Genomic DNA, 23501 nt, shown 5'->3' on the forward strand with positions numbered 1-23501 from the left:
AAGTGGGTGTGTGCCCTAGAGAGAATGGCACGTTCTGATTGGCCTAGAATCCCAAGCGAGTTGATGCCTCAGGCCTCAGTTAGCTGCAGTGATACCGGGACTGAAGTCGGCCCGTTAGGCGGTGAAGCTACTAGCTCCAGTCAGTATTTAAACTTTTCTTTCGCCCAACCCAAGTAACTTCATCATTGCAATCGATCTTCCCAAACTTCAGTAGCACAGCTTCGGGTTTGAGTTTGACGCACACAAGACGTTCCTCAATAACCTGCAGTGGTTATCAGTGTTACGCGCTTGACAGCAATATCAGTGACAGACGTCTGCCAGAATGGGTCGCACCAAGGCAGATGCCTCGATCGGCATCATCGGTATGGGCGATATGGGCAAAATGTATACCCAGCGTCTGAGTGATGCGGGATGGAGGTAAATCAACATCCCCCCGTTTTTTCAACAACACGGGGCCCAACATGCTTGTCTGGTAAGTTTCTACCCTTCCCCTCTTTTTTTCTGCCCAACCCCTCTCGAATGATGACATGAGTGCATTTGGCTCGAGTACGTCTCGTTCGGCGCTATCATACCATTCTGGCTGATAGCTAACCGGGCGGTCGTCGGTGATGTAACACCCTCGCTACCTTATTTTTTTTTTTGTCTGATCCTATTCAACCTCACTTGCTATACCTTCACTTTGCTGTTCTTCTGAGAATCCAAGCTAACAAGTGAAAAGATTCTACAGATATGCATTGGGCCTCATACCACTAATCTTCTCCAGACACGATTTCACTAACTTGCCATCTGATATCAAGGATAAACGCGTGTGATAGACCTGAGAATTTTGAATCTTTAAAACAAGAGTTCGCTTCTCAAGTACGTCCCCCGGCTGGGGTTATGCCACTCAAAAAGCTTGAGAAGCTCATTGTATATAGCAAGGAGTCACCATATTTCCCAATGGACATCTCGTCTCAAGACTTAGCGATTACATTCTGTACAGTGTAGAGGCTGGAATTATCGACAAGGTCGTCGAACAGTATGCCTCCTGTATGTCTCGAGCTGAAGTCGTTGGTCTCCTAACTCCAGTACAATCTAACCTCATTTTGAAGCAACCAAGGTCGGTGCCATCGTCGGCGGTCAAACGTCTTGCAAGGCCCCGGAACTTGCTGCATTTGAGAAACACCTCCCCGAAGATGTAGAGATTGTATCGTGCCATTCACTGCATGGCCCAAAAGTGAATCCGAAGGGCCAACCCCTGGTATGGCTCACCCCATTGTTAGACCCTTTACCAATGCATCCTGGACAAGCATTAGTAACGCTGTGATATAGGTTCTCATTCAACACAGAGCATCGGACGAAAGCCTCAAATTTGTCGACTCCATCCTCTCTTCATTTGGATCCGAGCATGTCTATCTCACCGGCGAGATGCATGACCGCATCACCGCAGATACACAGGCCGTCACACACGCTGCCTTCCTGAGCATGGGAACGGCATGGCAGGCCAACAACCAATTCCCTTGGGAACATGGACGATGGGTGGGCGGTATTGAGAACGTTAAGATTAACATTACCCTGCGCATCTACTCGAATAAATGGCACGTTTATGCCGGACTCGCCATCCTCAACCCGGCAGCGAAGCAGCAGATTCGCCAGTACGCCGAGTCCGTCACCGACTTGTACAAACTCATGATTGGGGGACACAGAGAAGAACTTAAGAGGCGGGTTAAGGCTGCAGGCGCTTCGGTTTTCAAAGGTGGCTTTGAACAAGATCTGTTGTTGAAAGATGAGGTCCTAGATCGGTTTTCTCTGTCCAACCTGCCGCGTGAGAATGCGCCGCCAAACAGCCATCTTAGTCTCCTTGCTATCGTTGACTGTTGGTCGAAGCTCGGCATTGTGCCATATGATCATATGATCTGTTCCACACCGGTATGTAATCCGCTAGGACGATGAGAGTCCTCAGGTTGGAGTCTTACTAATAGCTTGCAGCTCTTCCGTCTCTGGTTGGGTGTGACCGAATACTTGTTCCGGAACCAAGAGCTCCTTGAGGAGGCCTTGGATACTGCAATTGATGATAATACGTTCCGCTCTGATGATTTGGAATTCACATTTGCTGCACGGGTATGTTGTGGAGAAACCCCGAGCGCCTGTCCGGGCCGTACACAATGGTTGCTAACATAGTATTTGAACCTCTATTAGGCATGGTCTGACTGTGTTTCCTTTGGCGACTTTGAGTCTTACCGTCACCGGTTTGAGCACACCGCAGAGTACTTCTCGCCGCGTTTCCCCGAAGCTGCCACGCTTGGTAATGAGATGATGAAGACCATCCTGGAGAAGACTACCTCCGGTAACTAATGAACTGTTAACGGTATATCATATTCATGCAGGTACATTCCTATCAATAAGAGCTTGTGAGGAGAAATGGTGGGATCACACTCATTAGCCAGTGATTTCGTTGGACATTTATGCTATGGGGCATTTCGGATAAATTGAATAAATGAAGACTACTTGAATAACAATAACGTGGACGCATAAGGGGTAAACAAAAAGAGAAGAGAAATGTCAGTAAATTGATATCCAATTCCTGGGCTGCCGATAAGATGCCTTAGTCAGCGGTTTGTTTCGCCAGCCAAGAGATCTGGTTGAACCGAGTACCTCGTAGTGGGACAACAAAAGCACTCTCACGATCACTGCTGTGTTGATTCAGGTTGACATTTGATCACACCCGACCCGTTTAAACAGGTGGACATGGCCACGATCCTCCTCTGATCATCAAGCGACCTGTGACTGCGCCCCTCCCTTACGCTTCCCCATACTGCCCTTGCTCCGCACCGCTCGACCCTCCCGCTAAACAAGCGACCTCAATGCAGCCATCCGATAGTCAGAACACTTGCGATAGCTGATAGCGAAGCCGACACGGCTAGATGGAGCTCTATGGCTTCCGGGCACAACCCAGCATACTCCGCATCGACCCAGCATCGTGCACTGGGTGATGGACGCTCCTCGTTCAGTCAGGATAGTGGCTCCGCCGATGGGAGCTGGCAGGATGGTGTCTCACGGATTGGGAGGAATGGGCGATCAGAGTCTGGAGGTAGTAGCAACATGGGTGGGCGTGGGGGCTCTTTGGTGCCCTCATTAACCCCCTCATTAACACCGTCCATTGGTGGACCAGGGAGCTTCAGCTCGGAGCTCAAAAGCATGACTTCCCGCAGTGTCACCCCCCGACCGGATGGCCCATACAACAGACGTGCCAGCAGATCGATCGGCGAGGAGGATTTCCAGACAACCGAGGAACGTCAGGCCTTCCTTCGAGACAGGATCGCGAAGGAAATGAAGATCAAGAGTGGAACCGAGAACATGCTGGAGGCGCTGCTCGCAAAGCCACCCAAACAAACTAAAGAGCAGCGTCTCAAGGTGGAGTCGGAATTGAACTCATCCAACCGCAAACTGGTCGAATTGCAACATGAGCTGGAAGAAGAGATATTACGTGCGCAGGCGCCGGCCTCAACTCCCCCACGCAGCAGTCGCCTTTCGAGCCTTTTCCGAGCCAGCCCTATGCGCTCACCTTCCCGAAGCAGGGATGGCATTGGATCGATCAACGGTGATGGGGAAGAATATGGCGATGGAGATATGGAGTCTCCGACATATGTGCTCTCCGAAACGCTGCAGGCGTTAGAGATCGAGGGAATGTCTCCTGATTTCTATGTTGAGCGCGCCAATAGTTTGGTTGAGTTGTTCAAACGACATCCAACATTGAAGTATGATCTCGCATGGCCTGTTTTTGGCCTTCGAGTTCAGGTCATGCTTCTAAGTGACAGTAAAGAGGTCGTAGCTGCAGGTTACCGACTCACACGCTATGCAATTGCTGATCGCCAATCCCTGCAAACAATCCGAACACTACACACTGATGAACTCGTGATATTGTCTTTGGTAAAAGAAACAAAGGCAAGCATTGAAAGGGAGCAGGCGTTGAAGTTCGTGAGAGCCTTCCTGGATGTCAAAGACGGCGTCCGAGAGATATCACGCGCCGTTGTTCGGACCATAGTTGCTGTTGCTGAGCATCATGAAGATCGTCTTCGGAACATTTCAATTATGACCGTGGCTGAGATGTTGGTCAAAGATCCACAACTGGTTGCCTCGGCGGGTGGATTTGCTGCTCTGCATGATGCACTTGCAGAAGGGACATTCGGGGCTTCCGAGTCTCTGATATCAAGTTTCTTGCATGTTGTTGACACCCCTCGTAGCAGAAAGTATCTTCAAGGATCTGAGCTGGAAGCTGTCCTCACCCCTTTTACGGATTCATTATCCGATACGCTACGCAACGGCCGACTAAAGTCTGCAGCACGGGCGATTTCTGCGATGCTCAAGACCTGGCCTGGCCTGGTTATCCTTGCGAGACATGACTCACAGCCGCTGCGATCTCTCCTTGATTCACTCCATTATAATGATCCTATAGCGCGAGACCTCATTATGGAGCTATTGTTCGACGCGTTGCGGATAAAGCCTCCCTCGTGGTCGTCATCTTTCCTTGCGGGAAGGCGACTCACCACATATGGCAGAGTCTCAAACCTGCGCTCTGATGCCGAATCATTAAGGCTTGCCCGCTCTTTCCAGGATGCCGGTAGCAACAAATTTGATCTGACGGCTCATTTCTCTACCCTCATATTGGCGGGCTTGGTAGAGGCAGGGCTCCCAAAGGTATGTATTATGTTGTTTTATACCAGCGCAAGGGCAGAACTGATCAACTACAGGCTCTTTCCGATGTCATTGATGATGAAACGGATTTGTCCTTAAGACGCAAAGCGACTCTACTCTTAACAGAGGTGCTTAAGCTCGCCCATCATTCTTTACCCCAAGCCGTCAGCGCAAACCTTCAAGTACTTCCACACCTAATTCCGCCCGCAGTCGATTTTGAAACAGAGAATCACGACCTTTCAACTGCAACTATTTTCCAAATTGATAGTATCAATCGGACATTGGCGCGCTCTGGCGGATATCCTAGTGGCCAGGGCCGATACAACATGGAGACTGATCTCTCAGCTTCTTTACTTCCCGTTGAACAAGGAAAAGACAAGATGAGCCCTTCTATGGACGAAACTCAATTCCGCAACGCCATTTTAGAGACTCATGTCCTGAACACTGTCAATTACACCAAATGGAAATGGGACATCATTCACCGATTAGTGGAAGGACCTCTCACAAATCCAAAGAGAATGGACGAGGCAATCAAGGGGTCGAAGTTCATGAAACGGCTCATTGGATTCTATCGGCCTTTCAAGTATCGATTTTCCATGGCCTCCAACTCAAAAGCAAATCAACGCTATGTCCGAACAGGCTGTGTCCTCATGCGCACTCTCGTCGCGACTCCCGAAGGCACCAAGTATTTGGCTGAAAACAAATTCCTCCGCCAGGTTGCGGAGTGTCTGGCCCAGCTCGACCGTATGAGTGGCCTGACATCTGCATCTCCGCTTTTCTCCCGAGAGCAGATGGCCAGTACTTTAAGTGGGGGCTACTTTGCGATGCTGGGAGCATTAAGTGGCGATGTGAACGGGCTACTCATGATGGAGAGGTGGCATATGCTTAACATGTTCTATCACATTATTGAGCTTCAAGATCGGAATGATCTTATCCAGACTTTGTTAGGAAACATGGACTACAGCCGTGAAAGTCATCTCCGGGTCATGCTCTCCAAGGCCTTGACAATCGGTTCCAAGGAAATCCGTATCTTTGCAACGAGACTCCTCCGCAAATATGCTGTTGGAGACGTATCTCTTTCGCCTCATGTGGCGATCGCAAATGCAGAATGGGTGGTCAAACTTCTCGTCACTCAATTGTACGATCCCGAGGTCACAGTCTGCCAGGTTGCCGTGAAGATCCTGGAAGAAGCTTGCAATCAACGGGATTATCTCGAGTTCGTGGTCAAATGTCGACCATCCCTTGATCACCTAGGTGAGATTGGCGCACCACTACTTCTTCGGTTCCTCTCGACTTCGGTGGGTTACCATTACCTCGATGGTCTCGATTACATCACTCAAGAGATGGATGACTGGTTCCTTGGTCGCAACGATAGCTATGTTGCTCTCGTTGAAGCTGCTCTTTCCCGAGCGTACGTCGAGCAACCGCGACGCAATAGTCTCGTTCCTGAGGATCTGGTTGACCTCCAGGACATTGGGTTAGTACCGCCACATTTCTACCGAGAACTTGCACGAACTGCCGAGGGTTGTAAACTGCTGGAACAATCGGGCCACTTCAATGAGTTTGCCTGGACAATTCGTGATTTCAGGCTAGATGAAGAAGACAACGAAATGCTCCTCAAGGCTAAAGGCTGTCTCTGGGCCGTGGGTAATGTTGGCTCAATGGAGCTCGGTGCACCATTCCTAGATGCCGACATCATCCAACGGATCGTGCAAATCGCAACCAGTGCTGGAGTTCTTACCATGCGAGGTACTGCTTTCTTCGTTTTGGGTTTGATCTCTCGCAGTCGACACGGACTCCAAGTCCTACGGGGTCTGGGTTGGGATTCCGGTGTAGATCAGAAAGGAGATTCACTCGGTCTTTGTCTTCCTACTGATTTCCGAAAGTTGTTTTCGGTGGGTATCATCCATCCACTTGGTTTGAGTCCCGTTTCGCTAACCTCTCTAGATCTCTTTCCCTGGGTTCAATCAGAATCTAAAGCGTACTCCAAAGGAGAAACTCAAAGAGGCTACCACAGACGCGGATTCTGGGAACCAACGGATCTTAAAACTCATCGTTGATATGGGCAATACCGTCCTCTCCAAACGAGCTGCGTCTGATCTTCATGTGTACGTTCTGAATTCTGATTCTGCGACTTTGGAGACCCTGCTCACATCTCTCTATCACAGCCTTAAATCCAAACAACCCGAGCGATTTCACCAAGCTCATCTCTTCCGCAAAACTCTTTGCATCTTGGAAAGCCACCACTACAGACTCCCGGCTCGACGTTTCGCCTTGGACTTATTCGACAAAAGTGTCATGCGACGAATCGTTTTTGACGAAGATACCGATTCGGAATCCGACTCATCAGCTACTTCTCAATCCTATTAGATTCCTCGGCCATTTTCCTTCTGTTTCCACTTTTCTGTCCTCCCAATATACCCTGCAAGTCGGTTGATTGGGTGTTTGGCTGTTTGTATTCTGAGCGACGATTTATGCATGTTCAATCTACCTATGACTTCCAACCTCCCTGGATGCCTCGTCTGATTGATGAGATTCAACTATATCCGGTGTTCTGCGCATCTCCACATAGCATAAGATCTAGGTACCTTAGAAATGAGATATGACTCGCTTCATCGCATGTCTTCGCGTATTTCATGTTTTTGATTCCAGTATACCTCAAGTAGACTACATTGGACGAGATGTCGAGATCTGAATTCCTCGTATACGTCAGATGTCCCGCCGTATGACACCTCGGGCTGATCTGATCCGATTATCTAAAGTTGACCCGCATCGAGCGGATCCCCAACGAGCTTCCTTCGTTGACCGTGTATTTGATCTTTAGAATCTTGCTTGATCTTTCCCGATCATCTCTACTGCAGTGCCATGGAATATGCACCCCACTCCTCGTCTCCGATAACACCCCCAACCGAGGCCGACCCCACCCCGACCGCAATGGAGAGCTACGACGTCTCAAGCTCCCAAGAGCATGCGCCTAGCGATACAGCAGATCAACCTCACCTCATCGTTCGATTGATTCAGTGCCGACAATGCTCGCGCCCTTTGCGAACCCCGCTCCGGCTACCTTGCGGGAATACAATATGCCGGGAATGTCTGGCCCCCTCTCGGCCGCGGACGGGTATCACTTACCCCGTGGCTAAGGGGAGGGACCAGGAGTTTACTTGCTTTTGGCAAGGAACCGACGCGTGTGTTGGCAACCATTGTATTGGAGATTGTGGTACCGATGTCCTGCTTGGGAAACTGGTGGGTTTGTTTGGGGAAGTCCTGGGGTCCGAGCCAAACGATCCCCTTCGCAACAATGACAGTCCATTAATGCAATGGGAAAACGATGCAGCACCCCAGACCGAAAGCGCATATCTGCTGCGACGTGGATGGCTAGAAGAGATTTATAACCTGGCGCTAGAGGGACGGTTCCCGTATGATGCATCCGAAGTGACATATGGTTCTACGCCTTCAGCTGGAAGTATACAAGAGCAGGATCTTATTCACTTCCAAAAATTACGTGATAGCCTTCGCTCCGAGTTGGATTGCCAAGTTTGCTACTCCCTCATCCTTGACCCGATGACCACGCCTTGTGGTCACACCTTCTGCCAAAAGTGTGTCGCGCGGGTCTTGGACCATACCGATTTGTGTCCTATTTGTCGCCGGAAGCTAGGCATGCCGAAAACACTACAATCAGAGCCCATAAATAAAACTGTGGCGCGGATGGTCGATCGCTTCTTCCCCGATCAAATCGCAGACAGACGGGAGACCAGCGCTCAAGATGAGGTCGCTCCAGATAATAACGAGAAGGACGTACCGCTCTTTGTGTGTACATTGGCGTTTCCGACAATGCCGACTTTTCTCCATGTCTTTGAGCCGAGGTATCGACTGATGATTCGACGAGTTGTCGCAAGTGGAAGTGGAAAGTTCGGCATGGCTATGTTTAATCGGCGAAGCAGAGCACGGCCAGGTCAAGCGGAGGTACCGTTTATGCAATATGGAACACTCTTGATGATCGAGCGATTTGAAGCACTCCCAGATGGCCGCAGTCTCGTGGTAGCCACAGGCGTGTCGCGCTTCAAAATTTTGCACTCGAGAATCCTAGATGGCTACTATGTTGCCAAAACAGAGCGGGTGGATGACATTTCGTTGGCAGAGGAGGAGCGAATCGAGTCTATGGAGACCTCAGCCGGCGGTGGAAATGTTTCTTCGGAAGAAAATGCATCTGATCTTCCATTGGACTCGATGTCAACTCAACAGTTACTCCTCTCATCAAGGGAGTTTCTCAGCAACCAGCGCATATCGGGTGCTCCTTGGTTGCATCCCCGTGTTATGCTGGCATATGGGCCGATACCAACGGATGAAGCTCGTTTTCCATGGTGGTTTGCAAGCATTTTGCCCATCTCCGAAGAGGACAAATATCCCATCCTCGCCGCTACAAGTGTCCGAGAGAGACTGAAAATCTCAGCAAAATGGGCGAGACAACTCGAGGCTCGGGAGTCGTAAGTTTAACATTGTCTTACCCGGAAGCTGCTATTCTAACATACTTGAACAGGTCTGCTCGTTCACCACTCTATTCTGTCTTATGACTATCCGTTCCTCTCATCATATTCTGCGTCATGCCTCAACTATTGACGCCCCTAACAAGACTCTATACCTCGAGGTCGCCGAATATCTTCACGTCAGTGACGCCATTCTCTCTCTCGATCTCTCTCTCGTTCGGTGGATCCGGGATTTCTTTCCCCGCCAGTAGCTCGCAAATCCCCACTCGAGATGATCAGACCCATGATATAGACCCAGAAGAGCAGAACGATGGAACAAACGTTCCCCAAGGATTTGTGATTCTAGCCTTTTTGGCGATCTTCCTTGCTCAGGTGGGTATCAACTTCCTCCACGCTGTCCGAACTGGACGACGCAGGCGACGACTTTTGGAAATGCAGTTTCCCCAGCCTTTACCTCAACGCGATCAGGAGACAGACCGTGGGTTGAATCGAGAGCCCGAGGCCAATACAAATCCCATAGAGGAGAATGCACGAAATGATGCAGAGGAACCCCCTGTTACAGAAGATATTCCTGGGGTTGGATAGTGAACCCTCGACGCATTTCCAATCCCCGAAAGTTACCCCCAGCTGGTACTCATATCTCCATCATTTGCCATCTCACAAGCAATATACCCGACCTTTAACGAAGCTATACGATATTCTGTGCTCTTGTTTCCATTCATCTTCAGCTAGCACATTCATTTCAAGATTGTTGTACATACTAATATTGATTGACGCTCGAAATATAGGTATCCTTACCCAGCTTCAGGTTTTGTAAATTTGAGTATCATTCATTTCGAATATATCAGATTGCTTGGACACAGGACAACAGGAATGCCTTTCTGAATGTAGGTTTGAAGTAAGCTCTACCCCCAAGGGGCCAATTGAGACAGGACATATACATAGGAAGGGATGCCAGTACTAAGTTAATGTACAAGTCAAGCTAGAATATCTACTAGGATTTAGCCTGACATCTACATACTCTATAGAAGTTTACACTGATAAGTCTGCCCCTCTAGGACCGTCCAGAGGCATGCAACGCACTTGAGACGAAGGAATCTCAACTCTCTAGCAACCGCAAAAGAGCCAAATAGATCCAGAGAATCCAAAAACATCCAAATAGAAGCTTAAGGTATGTAGATATAAAAGCGAACGTTTTTGCCTCTGCTTCGAGCCAATATATGGCTTACGTAATCACTGTATTGGTCCGCGTCTTCTCCTTCAATCGAATCTGGAACAGCCAACAGCGCGCCATATGCTCAATTTGATAAAAAGCTCAAGCTCTAGAGAAACAGCCTAGTCCCAAACTGATTCAAGACCCGCCAATAGACTATACAGCTCCAACCAAGCCATGACATCGCTTTCATTGTCCCTCGGCCCACCAGCCTTAGTGCGGCTACACGACGCCCTGATATGCCTGTCCAAATTCAGCGAAACCGTCGCCATCGAAGCAGAGCCAGGTATTGTATGTCTTGTTGCCCTGGGAAGGAGCAGTTTGATTTGAACGCGAGGAAGTTCGCAAATGAGCTTGCGTTGGCTAACTATCTCCCAGCTTCGTCTCAGTGCTCTTAATCTAACTAAAACGGGGTTTGCGTCCTTCGCGTTCGAGAAGGAGGTTTTCTTCGAGGCGTATTCTTTCCAGTCTAAAGGTGATGGTCGAAGTGGGAGTGTTTCGATGGACAGGTTCTACTGCCAGATCCTGATCAAAGTAAGTAGAGGGACCCAGTTGAGGCTATTGTTCTTATGCATGTTTAGGAGAGTTTCGTTGATTTGGTCTGCGCTGATACTGCATCTAGGCACTTTTGTCTATTTTCCGTGGGCGAATTGACAGAAATAAGGATACGGCTGTTGAACGTTGTGATATGGAATTGCATGAAGATCTGCAGCAGACTGAATGTAGACTCACTGTGAAGATGATATGTGGGCTAGGTAGGATGCCCTTCCATACAGATACTCTAACTTTATTTGTGGCTCTCTGACACTATATCTAGGCGTGATCAAATCATACAAGCTTACTTACGAGCCAGCGGCGATCCAGCATGCTGTTTTTGATAAATCAAAAGCTACCAGCATGTGGACTGCAGATCCAAAATTCCTCAAACAACTCATTGAGCACTTCAGCTTATCTGCCGAGCAACTAGACATGTACTCTGATTCCGGCAGAGCGGTGTTTACGAGCTTCACAACTAAAATCACCGAGGGAAAGGGTATGTTGGATGCACCTCCAAGTCCCAGATTCTATACTTACAATTTTATCAGAAGTACTCAAACACCCGGTCCACACATCCGTGGCAGCAGACAAGCGCGACTTCCAAACTTATGTAGTCGAAGACAACATGCACGTCGCAATCAATCTAAAAGACTTCAAAGCTGTAGTTGCGCACGCCGAAACAGCAAACGCCACTGTGACAGCACGATACACTCGACCCTGCAAGCCTCTGCAACTGCAATACCAATTCGAGGGTATCAATGCTGAGTTCACGGTCATGACTCGCGGCCAGGCGGATAGCGATGATGCACCTAGTTCAACACGAGCGACAATCCCACGGGAGACACCACGACAGACGCCTGCGCCTGTCATAATATCCAACAGGTCTCAGGCACCTGTGACACCAAGTATACAGATGCCTCCGCCGCCACCGCGGAGCAGATCTATTCGTCCTTTGAATGGAACATCAACGCAGGAGAACCTGAGCCAGAAGGCTAGTACGGATCGGCCGGTGGCGTCTGGGCTTTCGATGGAATTTGATAGCCTTTTCGTCCCCGCTGATGATGACCGGCAGTGGGATGAGATGAATGAAGAAGAGGAGCCGCAGGATATTCTTGGGTGGGATGCGTCGGGAACACAGGTATGTTGCATTTTCAGGTGGGATTGGGTGTGTATGGTGGCTGATAAAATGGTTAGGACGCATTGGGAGCATCTCTCCGCGATGCGGAGCCTGTGGTCCTGAAGCAGGATGGCGCAGAAGAGCCAGATGATGAGATGGGTCTTCCGCCGACACAGCGATTGTCTCAGGTATGTAGATTATGGCGTTTGCGAGAGTATGATAAGGCGTGTGCTGACAGTTGTAGGTCCGCCACTATGGTCTTTTCGACTGAGAGACTCCGTCTTATCAAGGGAATTGTACTTGACAGACCCTCGATGCTACCAGAGTCAAAGGAATCATGTAACAACCATCCAGCTAGTCGCACATCCTGCTCCCACCCCGACAACCGCCTCATCCGCACCCACAGTCTCCGGGAGCGAAATCACATTATATTTACCCGACACGTTCCCTTGGGAATCCGTATCCGGCCCACAATTCCCATGCTCGCCCCATCCAAACGCCGCAACTCGACCATCCCCCAGGAGTGCAAGAACATGCTCACTGCCGACAGCGATTTTGACAGGAGTCGGAAGATCCGGCGGAGGAAGTTGACCACGGTCATTCCGCCCCCAAGCAACAAGCAATGCACCAGGATCAGAACCCGTCCGACCATCTGCTCGAGCACCAGTGCCTACATCCTCATCCTCCTCCCCCACCCCATGCGCCGCATGTACATAAACCCCATGCCAACTAGCCCCAATACTAGTATCTCGACGAATAAAACCTCCACACCCACTCCCATCCACTCCATCCCCACTCCCCTCCACCCCCAAACCCAAAGACCCAGGCACATTCAAAACCCCCCACCGATTCCCCATATCACCAAGCACAACAAACCGCCCACAGCCCGAAACAACCGTAAACTCCCTCCCACAAACAACCCGCTCCGCAAAAAACCCCACCCCAACTCGCACAGGCGAATAAGCAATCCTAACCCCGCGATTCCCATCCCCAAGCTGCCCCTTCCTCGCCGCACCCCATCCATAGACCTCCCCATTAGAAAGCACAGCAACGGAATGCGCCATGCCACTCGCCAACGCGGTGATCTTCGCACCTCCCGGCGGGAAATCAGGGATACATACACCCACAGCCGACGTAGTGCTTCCAAGACCTAGTTCGCCTTTAGGCGAGGAACCGAAGACATAGACTCTGTCTTCGTTTTCTTCTGACGCGACGGTAATCGTCCCCTCCCATGTAGCGGAGACATGTTTGAAGCTGGAGACTGTAGTACCCGGGAGGCGTAGTCGACGGAAGCGGGTGATGTTTGCTTTTGGGCTGGGGCCGCATCGGCCATCTGTGTTGCAACCTGTGGCGTAGATGGCGCCGCTGGTTGTTAGCAGGAGGGTGTGGTTCCCGCCTGCTGCGATGGTGGTAATAGATTCATTGTTGAGAGTGGTGGTTGGTTGTTGCTCGAAGAGACATTGGGTTGGTGTGGAGACGTCGTCTTCGTGGCCGATGGCTAGTTGGCCTGATCCATTGGAGCCAAAAGCAAAGAGTCTCATGCTTGATTTTGTGTTTATTGGCTTTTTTTTTTTTTGGTTTATGTTTGGGATAACGTAGGTGGAGGGATTGTGCGTGTCTATACTTTGATGCCCACCTGCACGCCTGAAAAATAGATGGGTTAGTCATCCTTTCTGCCTCAGGCTACCTGCGATGCAAGATCCTGTGGTTTTTTTTTTCGACAGGAGTTTCAATATTAAAGGTGTGTATATGTTTCAAATTGGAAAGATGGTACTTGTAGTAAAAATATCCATTCGGGACCAGCGCAGTATGTGGTATCAACATTTCATTACAATCAAGCGACAGCCCGCTCCATGCATCAAGCAAAATCCATGCATCCCGTTCATAAATCAATGCAGGTGTCAAAAAAAGCGACTCGGTATATATGCAGCATAAGTTTTGGCCAGAAAAAAAGAAGAGCAAAGGAAAAATTATTTATATACTAAGCAAGTTCGTTATTGCTTCTCATTTGAGTGGTTGTCCTCAGACTCGCTCTCGGCGGGCGGAGGCAAGAGGAAGTTGTCCTGCTTGGTGACCTTCTTCTCCATACCCTTGAACATAGGGCTGGTACGGTGGAAGTAGGTGTGGACATGGCCCTCGAGGAGAGAGTCATCGGTGTCACAGGTCATATCGTTTTCGTTCTCCTTCTCAGCGGCCTTGGATGCCATGGCGTCCTCCCACTGGGCGCGGTACTCCTCGACCTTGCGTTGGTAGTCAAGCTCGGCATCGTAAAAGCGGCACTTGCGGAGGACATAGCGCTCGTACCAAGACAGGTGCTTGGGGTGCACGGCAGGACCATGGTATTCCTCCTCGCGACCATCGCGAAGGAATTGCCAGCGACGCTCCTGTTCCTTCAGGTCAAGACCAGTGGTATCAGGAAGGAAGATCGCGGTGATAATGGCACCGGCCAGACCAAACCAGGGCACAACATAGAACTTGGTCTGAGTGTCGATATAGTTGTACAGGACGGCAGCCAAAAGGGCACCGGCCTTACCACAGGCAGCGGACATACCGTGAGCGGAGGCACGGATAGGAGTAGGGAAGACCTCAGCAGCAACCAGGAAGGAGACCGAGTTAGGTCCGAACTGGTTGAAGAAAGAGCTGAGGAAGTACATGGTCTGGAAGGATTTGATGTTCTCGGGGCGGCGGTAGTATTCGAAGTGGAATGCAGGGACGATAAACAGAATGAAGCAGAGCATGAAGCCAACAATTTGCATCCATTTACGGCCGTAAAGCTTGTTATCGATCAGGAAGGAGGCCAGGTAGTATCCGCACAGCGAGACACCGACGTTGACCAAGTTCCACAACCAGGTGGGCATGACAGAATCGGACTGAGGGCTGATGACCTTGATGAACTCGCTCTGGAAGAGCTTGTTGCCGTAGAAGAAAACATCATTGGCGAACCAGCCGCCAGCAGTTGCGAAAATGCGGAATCCGAAGTACTTGAAGGTCAACTTCAGAGACTTGGCGTCATAGCCGGTAACGGAGGCCTTCTTCTTGGCAGCGGTCAGTTGCTTGCTGGCGGCCTTCATGTGGTAGGCACGGTAGTACACAAGCCACAGAGTACCGACAGCGGGAATGGCGAAGGAAACACGGTATGTCCACTGGACAGCAACGGCGGAGTAAGGGTTATTGCCACTGCCATGGTGGAAGCAGAGCAGGAGAATGATGAGCACAACTTGATTGAAGAATTGACCCCAACCCTGCATCAGGAAGGCACTGGTAACCTTGCGGCCACGGTGCAGACGATCCTCCTTGGTGGAGATCTTTCCAGAGCCGACGGCGTTTTCCATACCGCTGGTGGCGGTCATGGGGTATTCGCCACCAACACCAATACCGTAGATGAAGAGACACCAGGCATAGCAGATAACCCAGCCGTTCTGGGTCACACCCCAGGCGGCAGTCAACATAATCAGACCGAGAAGCATGATTGCAGCATCTTGAATCAAACCCCAGCGACGGCCAACCCTGATTCCTTGTCAATATATGCTCCCATAGCCTTTTTTTTTTTTTTTTGGGAATTGCAGCTTACCAGTCACCCAAGATTCCCACCAGTATCTGACCCACGATGATACCAATGATCTCGAGGTAGTCAATGGCGTAGATCCACTGTTGGCTACAAGTTGTCGCAGTATCCCAGCAGTCGGGGAAGGCTTTTTCGAAAAGAGGCTTAATGTTACCGATGGAGAAGAGCACGTAACCCTCCAGACCGAGACCAGCACCGGGAAGGACCATGTTGCGGAAGTAGTAGGATATCGGTGAGAGGGGATCTTCCTTCATCATTGCCCAGATGTCGCCAAGCTCTCGTTTAGCTTCCTTATTGTCGTAGGATGTGACGAAGCCGATCTTCTTGAAGAGCGGTAGATCAGCCCAGTAGGTACCGTCGGGGGTATAGCTGTCATCAGGCCGGATCAGGGTATCGAAAGCACCTCTCTCGTGGACATCCATATCCTCGAGCGGGTTGTGATCTCCGGACATATCGGGCCCATGGGGGGCACGAGGTCCAAAATCGGCCATAATGTGTGTTGAGGGGTTCCCTCAAAGAGCTCCGTGAGTGTCGCGTGAGCAAGGATTTCGCCTGAAAACAGGTTCAATTCCGGGGAAAAGAGGGAAAGTTAAGGTGACCACGAAGATGAAGATCTAAAGGAAGTGGCGATGGGAGATTTTATAAAGAAAAAAGTAGCAAGCGAAGGGCACATGCGACAGTGGCGGGTCCCACACCCAGAAAAAGTTGGAAAAAAACGGAAGGAACGACCCTCTGCCCATCTTCGCGTTGGGGGAGTCTAGTGGACTGGGGCAGGTCCTGGGTCTTTTCTCGGTGCGGATCTCGCTCTTGCTGATTTTGGCTCCGAAAGCAGTTTTTCTACTTTAAAGTGGAGCCCGGTGGGGTTTGGTGGGGCTTGCCTGGAGCTGCCGGCAGCCAATCAACTCTGCACGTGGAGGCAGAATCTGAATGCAGATCGCCACCGCCTGCGGTTCGTGGCAGATCCTCCCAGAGTTTCGCGGGGGAAACACTTTTGCCGTTAAGTTCCCGAGGTCGTTTGGTTGAATGGCCCTATCGGCTGATCATTTGCCTGTGAGCTGGCTATTATGCAGTAATTACGAATCGGTGTACCCTCCAGGGCTGTTGTGTATCCTTCAACGCGTCAATTGCCCTGCTCCAGGTACCAATGAGACACCCTCAGGCAAAGTGGCAACCGTTCTTCTATGCGGTAACCTAGACACCTGGGTCATACCTATGGAGTCCTCATTTCAGACCCGGGGATCATCTTGGACTCTCTCGTTTGCGCTTGGACACACGTGCAGACCCTCCGCGGCAGTGGATGTGACCAGTGTCTATAATAGGCCTGGGGGAAATTGGATAGAATCCCACTGCGTTATGGACACCGGCCAAAAACGGGCCGCATCGGGGCCTTATTGACGTAGTAGCTGAGTGATGTCCACGCTAGTTCACATCCCCGACACCTTCCATGCATGATCTCTGGCCACTCAGCGTCCGGCATTTCGCCATGTGCAACTCGTTCCTCCGCACCGTCCCTTCACGATCTGAACCTCACTCCAGCACGTGATATCGCCTGGTGCATCGATGTTGACCTTTATTTCGACTTATCCAGGGCTATTCAGTATACTGGATAACTGGAACGGGTGGGCTCTTTGTCAAGGCGACTTTCCTGGCGAAATCGGCTTCAATTGGCACCCAAAAATGATGTACAAGGGACCCGATCACACCCAAAACACATCTACAATCAGTTCCTGCGACCATATCTACGTCAAGCATTTCTAGACCCTTGGCTAAAGCTTGCTGCGGCTGCTCGGGACCCTGCCAAAGTCAATTCCAAAGCCAAGAGGCAAGATGCGTCCTGGCGAGGCGGCGCCAAGGGAGCTTCTACAATGCTTGGTCCTTTAAGGCTGGGCGAGATGGTGTGATGCACGTGCTCATATTGCGCATGGTGAATTGTCAGAAATGAAGCATCGTCTCGTAATTTGATGTCTCAGACATTCACATCGCTCCGGATGCTTAAGGATACAGGCTTGTATATCCAGAAAGTTAACTCCGGAGCACCTACCTAGATAGGTATAATCCTAGCTATCCACTCGAGGTGTGCCTTGTGACGTACTGCCTGATATGGCACAGAGTTTGGAACTTGCGTTTGACTTTTCTTGTTCAGGGGCTACAATTAGCTCGGTGCTTACTTGGCGTGGATACCTGGACGATCTCGATATGCTGGATTGGTCCGATAGTAACCCACGTGTACCATCTGCAGCATGGTGGTCGGCAGCTGGACTTGCCCAAATAGGATGCATATTGCTTTTTCTTTTTCTTTCTTTTTGCCCCTTACTTCGGTCCTGTCGTGGTCCCATCGCGTGGCATCACTTGGCATCACTCGGCATCACTCGGGGATCTGTCGGGCTGCATGTACGATTATACAAGAATCCTCTGCTGGGAGCACAACCTCTATGCAGTATTACCCGGGTGTTTTAGCGGCTTATGGTATCTCCAATCACCGTTCATTCCAAATTCTGTGCATCCAGAGTGTGTGTCATCTCAAGATGACCGGGAAAGACGGCATGAAGCACATTACCAAGTAATTGCGGAGTAAACATCCGGACATATTAAACCCTCCTTACACGTGGATATATAAATTGACAGCGGTTGATATACCTAATCCAGCTAACGCAGTTCGGGGTGGGACCGTATGTAGCCACGGAGAATGAGATTTGGGACCTTCTCTTCCGTCAACATAATCAGCCGAGCATCCTTCTTTTCTCCGCGCCTGTGACACTGGATTGGCAGCCCTGGATGTGGAATGGAACTCCTATCCCCTCGGGTCAGATGCATTGAACTCAATTCATCTGTTGAGATACTGGTCTTCGGCTGCATGGATGCTGGTGCGAGGAATAGTGAGATTTTAGTTGCCCTTTGGGACGATGTTACTGTACCGTTAGTACCATTAGCCGTTTAGTCTACTGTACGTTGCATACATCGTAGTACAACTACAGTTTGGTGTTTTCTATGTATATAGGGTTGGGGTTCATCCACAGACACAAGTAAGCAGAGATAGCCAACAGAATTCCTTTGGTGGACTTACTGATGATGAGCTGCTAGATTAGTCTTCCAAATGCTGCAAAACCTGATGTAGCCGTCTAATATCTCTTCGTAGCTACAGTCATCTATAGTAGCTAGGTATAACCTTCTGTGCCATAACATATAAAATCCCAACGGTCATTCTTAAGACCGTTTCTTCGGATATTTAGTCAAAATGGTATCTTTGGAAGGTTGCTGGTATGTCAAACATCCAAAGTAGTAACACTAAAATCATAATTAGTATTTTGTTCCTTATATATATTTGCAACGGGCTGACAAGAGTGGCGAAATTGCCACCTTATTTCGCACTTTAACCAGAGTTCATTATTGTTAATCGAGACTATATTTCTGCTCAACGTTATTCATTCTATCCTCAATAGTTAAAAATCGATTTCTGGTGCTTAGTAATTCGCCAATGCCCTGTTTGAAGCTCCGTTCACTTCCTCCCGATTTCCACAAATCTCCTGGACTGCGCTGAGGGGGAAGATAACTGCACCATACCACACATCAACAGACTTAATCTTAGTCAATAAGATCCGGGCAAATATTCCAGGACCGTCTCCAGGAATATCAACAGCATACGGATGATTCTGCAGCCATCTTGGGCACGGCAAGCCTCCTAGAGAAGACACCCAGAAATCATTAGCAGAATCACAAAGCGAGGACCGAACTCAACTCACAGAGCAGCCAGAAGTTATCCTATGTGAAAAGCTAGCAGAAAGCCAACCCCTGAAGAAAAATCTCCATTCATCGTTATCAGGACAATCCCCCACCAGCGAGGAATCGCTCGATGAATCGGGTGTATAGATTGTATCATTCTAGCACTTCAACCACTTCGGAAACAGTATATATAGCCATGTCCTCTTCTTTCCCAACGAAGACGTGACCTTGTAGAGTGTCAAACCCTGGATTCCAAAGCTCCGATTTCCAGGAGGCCGGTACAATGATATAGCAATAGGGCACAAGACAGCCATATCGTGCATGTTGTACCTGCTATAAGCTCGTTTTGGCCTTTTGACGACCTGTCCAGCCACATAGCTGCCATTTCCGCGATTGTTTTGAATGAATGGGAACGTCGATCTTCACTTTTGCTGTTCCCATTCAATTGATTTGCGGGGGCTGGTAGGAGATTTATTGGGCCATGATAATGGTCATCGAGCCTAGAGCTCCTCCAAGTAATGACTGAGAAGAACTAAGCTCGAGGGATGATGAGCACATCGATGAAGACATTGATGAGTATTTATACTTGATAATTACGCTCAAGGAGAGAGGGAGGGAGGGGGAAAATGTACTGATTCTCTATCGCTGAAGGAACAGGGATACTTATATGCTCATCAGATAGCAAATATTATGCCGGCTCAGTCAGAGATGTTTGCATACTCAGGCACCAATTGTATGCAGAGCAAAATGCTTGACTATGTCTTGCATTCATTGTGCAGCGTTCTAGGTTCAGATTGAGGCAATGCCGCGTGGTGATCGATTTGTTTGGTCTCTGTACTTCCAGTAAAAGACAGGTGGGCTTGGTGTATAGCTACATAGAGAGAAAGAAACCATGAAATCCGAACAAAAATTCCACTGCACACTGCAACGAGATTGAGTATTTTGCCTGACATTAATATGAGCGTGAAGTATCATGAACACGAGAAAGATATCGGTACATGCCCTAGTACATTGTTCATCGGGGATGATAGGTCATAGATCATCCCGAAAGAAAGAAGAGAAAAGAAATAATATGCAAGAAAAGGACGTCCTTGGGTTGAACCCGGGGTTTGGGTATTAAACAGGGGTTATCTCGACCTTCTTGCCCTTGACAGAGATCCACTCCACGAAGATAGGCCCAACGAGCGACAATGCGCCCATAGCCACAGCAACATAGAAGGTCTGTACGATTGCAGCATTATAGGCAACCAGAACATGTTGTAGGGAGTCACCACTAACAGCAGTGCGGAGCTTGGTAGCACCATCCGAGATGAGCTTTACGGCATCCACCTCCGGCGCATACTTGGCGAAGTTCTGGAAGAGCTGGTTCTGGAACACGTTCTGTCCAACCGAGACAAAGATGGCACCGCCCAGAGTCTGGGCAAACATGACAATAGCCGTGCCGCTGGGGATATCTTCTACCTTAAGGGCAGTCTGAATAACGATCATTGGCTGCTGCATACCCAAACCCAGACCAATACCGAACAGAGCCTGGTATCCGATCCACTTAGAGTGATTGGAGTCTGTCTCCAGAGTGGTCAAAAGACCCGCGCCGATGGTCATGATAATCGACGAAGCGATCATGAAGGGGGTATAGTACCCACAAGCAGTGACAAGACCGCCGGCTAGGATGGAGACGACTACAACTGCGATGATAGTGGGTAGGTTCATGATACCGGATTTCAAAGCGGTTGCGCCCTTGATTGACTGGAACCAGATGGGGAGCTGGGAATGTTAGGGCATTTTACCAGGGGGAGGTAGGGGGAAACGTTTACATAGTATGTCATAACAAAGAAAGCACCACCAAGAGCAAGAGCATACCAAGCCGAGCCCCAAACACTTCGGTTCTTGATCAAACGCGGCGGAACGGTTGCACGGTCTCCAGCCCAGATCTGAACGCCAATGAATACCAGGCCGAGGACGCCAAACACCACGAACAGGCCGATGATGCGTCCGTTGCTCCACTCGTATTTGGTGCCACCCCACTGCAATGCGAGCAGGAGACTGATGATAGCCGGTAGGAAGAAAAAGGAACCGATCAGGTCGAGTTCCTTGATCTGTTCCATTATGGAGTTCTTCTTCAAGATGGCTTTGGGGTTTTGGTAGAAGAACAGCACGAAGAGGAAAGTCACCGCTCCAATGGGGAGGTTGATATAGAAACACCACCGCCAAGTGAGGTGATCGGTAAAAGCGCCTCCCATGCTGTTATAATTTAGCGCAACTCAATGCATTAGAGAAACCAGGATGACATACAGTGGACCGGCAACATTAGCAATTCCAAACATGGATCCAACGAGGCCCGTATACATAGGTCGCTGGACTAAGGGCACACTTTTGCTGATGATGAGGATAGAGCCCGAGAACAGACCAGCGGCTCCTAGTCCGGCAATGGCACGACCGCAGATGAGCCCGACCGAGGTGGGAGTGACAGCGCAGATGAGCGAACCGATCTCGAAGATGAAGAGTGCAATGAGGTAGATCCACTTGATTGAGTAGAAGGTGTAGAGCTTGCCGAACATCAGGGACACGGCACATGTCGTTAGGAGATAAGAACTGCCGTACCAACCAACGTCGTTGATTGAGCCGAATTGATCTGTGATCTTGGGGATCGCCGTCGCAATAATTGTGTTATCCTAATGGTTCTGTGTTAGTTGAATTAGGTATAGCGGGTGCGAAGTCCATACCAACGCTACACAGAACACGCAGAGACAAAGGGCAATGGTGATCAAAGTCAATCTCCACGCATTCGGGTATTCTTCTTCATCTTTTGGCGTTTCGGTATCACTGTCTTCTTCCTTCTCTTCTTGTGTTGGCTCCGTGTCCAATGCTGCGCTTGGGACAACATCCTCGGAGTCTTCGTTTACTTCTTCGTTCTGGACAGGTGTCGGGGAATCACGGCTCGCAGGCTCTTTCTCGGTATCATTTTTGGAAGTCGGACTCCCTGGGGGCTCATCGACGAAGGAAGTCTCTTCTATACTGGAAAGCGTTGAGATCTGACCGCCAGATTGGGAATAGGTATTATTGTAAGAAATATCGTTCTTGTCGAGTTTGTCCTCAGTCTTCGGCTCGATTTGTACCTCTGACCCGTCGGCCTCCTTGGGAGATTTAGGTTTGAAGGCATTGAAGAAGCCCATAATGGAAAAGAAAAACGACAGGCCAGCAAAACGAAAACAAACAAAAGACCCTTGAGATTTAACGAGAGTTGGGATGAAACAACCAACTGGGAGGCTACAGAGTTTAAAAAGAAAAAAAGACCAATCCGCCTATGGACGTTGCTATTGGAAACACAACCACTTCGTACACGTCTAATCAGGGACCTTGCCTGTGCCTTGGGGAAGGAGCGAAGGGCCAATCTAGGTTGCACATAGCCCTGCAGCCGTATTACAACAGCCCATGTGGTACGTGGGATCCTCTACGCTGCATATACTGCAGACCTTGGTTTGTTTCTATTTTTTTGTCATCAGGCAGCGGGGATCTCGTTCGCGAGGGTCTAGTTCGCGGAAGATCCTACTAGTTTGCAAACATGGGGACTGCGGTTATGCAACTAGAGTTGGTCGCATTAGTCTCACACACCATGAGAGGCCAGAAAGAAGTAGGGGTCTGCTGTCATTCAATAGGATCTGAGTCAAAAACACGCTTGAACGCGGCGAAGTTGTCCAGTTCAGTTTGCCCCAGGCGGGAAGGTTGCAGTCAGGAGCATGCAAGGATCACAGTGATCTATTATTTGACTGCTGCAGGTGCTTTTGTGCAGATTGGGGTTATGATTGCTCGCCAATCAGCGATCAGGGGGATGTGAATAGTAAATCGCCCCTTGCTGGGAGTACCCAACATAAAAACATTGTTCTTGCAATGGATCGCCTGCCGCTGTTGATGTAATAAGAAAAACCTAAATATAGGCTGCGACCGAGCAACTCTGGGAGAAATATAAGGGATGCAACTATAGATGAAGATAGGATTATCCTCAGAGCAATCAAGGATTTTCGCTGATTCTCACCAAGTTTACAGGGCGCCTGAGGGCTTCGGGGTCTCTGGATCGGCAGCTGAAAGGAGGTGATAGGGCGCTAACGGGATAGGGATTAGTGCAGGTTACAACCATGGAATCAAGACGGAGATCGGAGTTAAGCTTGTTCCTTGTGTTACTCCAATTTACTG

At 49.6% G+C, this 23501-nt stretch overlaps 8 protein-coding genes across 8 annotated transcripts; 5 read left to right on the forward strand and 3 right to left on the reverse strand.

The window, feature by feature from the left end:
* Positions 1-322: 322 nt before the first annotated feature.
* On the forward strand, positions 323-2334 carry N7457_002759 (prephenate dehydrogenase (NADP(+)); the record flags this gene model as incomplete). Its single annotated transcript, XM_057173805.1, has 7 exons — positions 323-417; positions 816-858; positions 918-1029; positions 1092-1240; positions 1312-1908; positions 1969-2100; positions 2179-2334. 7 exons carry the CDS (start codon positions 323-325, stop codon positions 2332-2334), a joined length of 1284 nt encoding a protein of 427 aa, XP_057033956.1.
* Positions 2335-2913: 579 nt separating this feature from the next.
* On the forward strand, positions 2914-7044 carry N7457_002760 (putative cytosolic regulator Pianissimo; the record flags this gene model as incomplete). Its single annotated transcript, XM_057173806.1, has 3 exons — positions 2914-4677; positions 4731-6569; positions 6622-7044. 3 exons carry the CDS (start codon positions 2914-2916, stop codon positions 7042-7044), a joined length of 4026 nt encoding a protein of 1341 aa, XP_057033957.1.
* Positions 7045-7539: 495 nt separating this feature from the next.
* Positions 7540-9162, forward strand: N7457_002761 (uncharacterized protein; the record flags this gene model as incomplete). Its single annotated transcript, XM_057173807.1, has 1 exon — positions 7540-9162. The coding sequence occupies one exon, from the start codon at positions 7540-7542 to the stop codon at positions 9160-9162; it is 1623 nt and encodes a 540-aa protein (XP_057033958.1).
* Positions 9163-9275: 113 nt separating this feature from the next.
* On the forward strand, positions 9276-9743 carry N7457_002762 (uncharacterized protein; the record flags this gene model as incomplete). The annotated part of the gene is made up of 1 exon (XM_057173808.1): positions 9276-9743. One exon carries the CDS (start codon positions 9276-9278, stop codon positions 9741-9743), a length of 468 nt encoding a protein of 155 aa, XP_057033959.1.
* Positions 9744-10548: 805 nt separating this feature from the next.
* On the forward strand, positions 10549-12296 carry N7457_002763 (uncharacterized protein; the record flags this gene model as incomplete). The annotated part of the gene is made up of 7 exons (XM_057173809.1): positions 10549-10662; positions 10750-10905; positions 10994-11126; positions 11189-11404; positions 11457-12046; positions 12103-12213; positions 12270-12296. The coding sequence occupies 7 exons, from the start codon at positions 10549-10551 to the stop codon at positions 12294-12296; spliced, it is 1347 nt and encodes a 448-aa protein (XP_057033960.1).
* Positions 12297-12360: 64 nt separating this feature from the next.
* N7457_002764 (RCC1 domain-containing protein) lies at positions 12361-13566 on the reverse strand (the record flags this gene model as incomplete). Its single annotated transcript, XM_057173810.1, has 1 exon — positions 12361-13566. One exon carries the CDS (start codon positions 13564-13566, stop codon positions 12361-12363), a length of 1206 nt encoding a protein of 401 aa, XP_057033961.1.
* Positions 13567-14019: 453 nt separating this feature from the next.
* N7457_002765 (putative MFS phosphate transporter) lies at positions 14020-16081 on the reverse strand (the record flags this gene model as incomplete). The annotated part of the gene is made up of 2 exons (XM_057173811.1): positions 14020-15532; positions 15597-16081. The coding sequence occupies 2 exons, from the start codon at positions 16079-16081 to the stop codon at positions 14020-14022; spliced, it is 1998 nt and encodes a 665-aa protein (XP_057033962.1).
* Positions 16082-20426: 4345 nt separating this feature from the next.
* N7457_002766 (MDR family MFS transporter) lies at positions 20427-22483 on the reverse strand (the record flags this gene model as incomplete). Its single annotated transcript, XM_057173812.1, has 4 exons — positions 20427-21074; positions 21125-21551; positions 21603-21982; positions 22034-22483. The coding sequence occupies 4 exons, from the start codon at positions 22481-22483 to the stop codon at positions 20427-20429; spliced, it is 1905 nt and encodes a 634-aa protein (XP_057033963.1).
* Positions 22484-23501: the final 1018 nt, after the last annotated feature.

This window comes from Penicillium paradoxum, assembly GCF_028828445.1.
Source record: "Penicillium paradoxum strain IBT 22861 chromosome Unknown utg000003l_segment0_segment0, whole genome shotgun sequence".
NCBI classification, from domain to species: domain Eukaryota; kingdom Fungi; phylum Ascomycota; class Eurotiomycetes; order Eurotiales; family Aspergillaceae; genus Penicillium; species Penicillium paradoxum.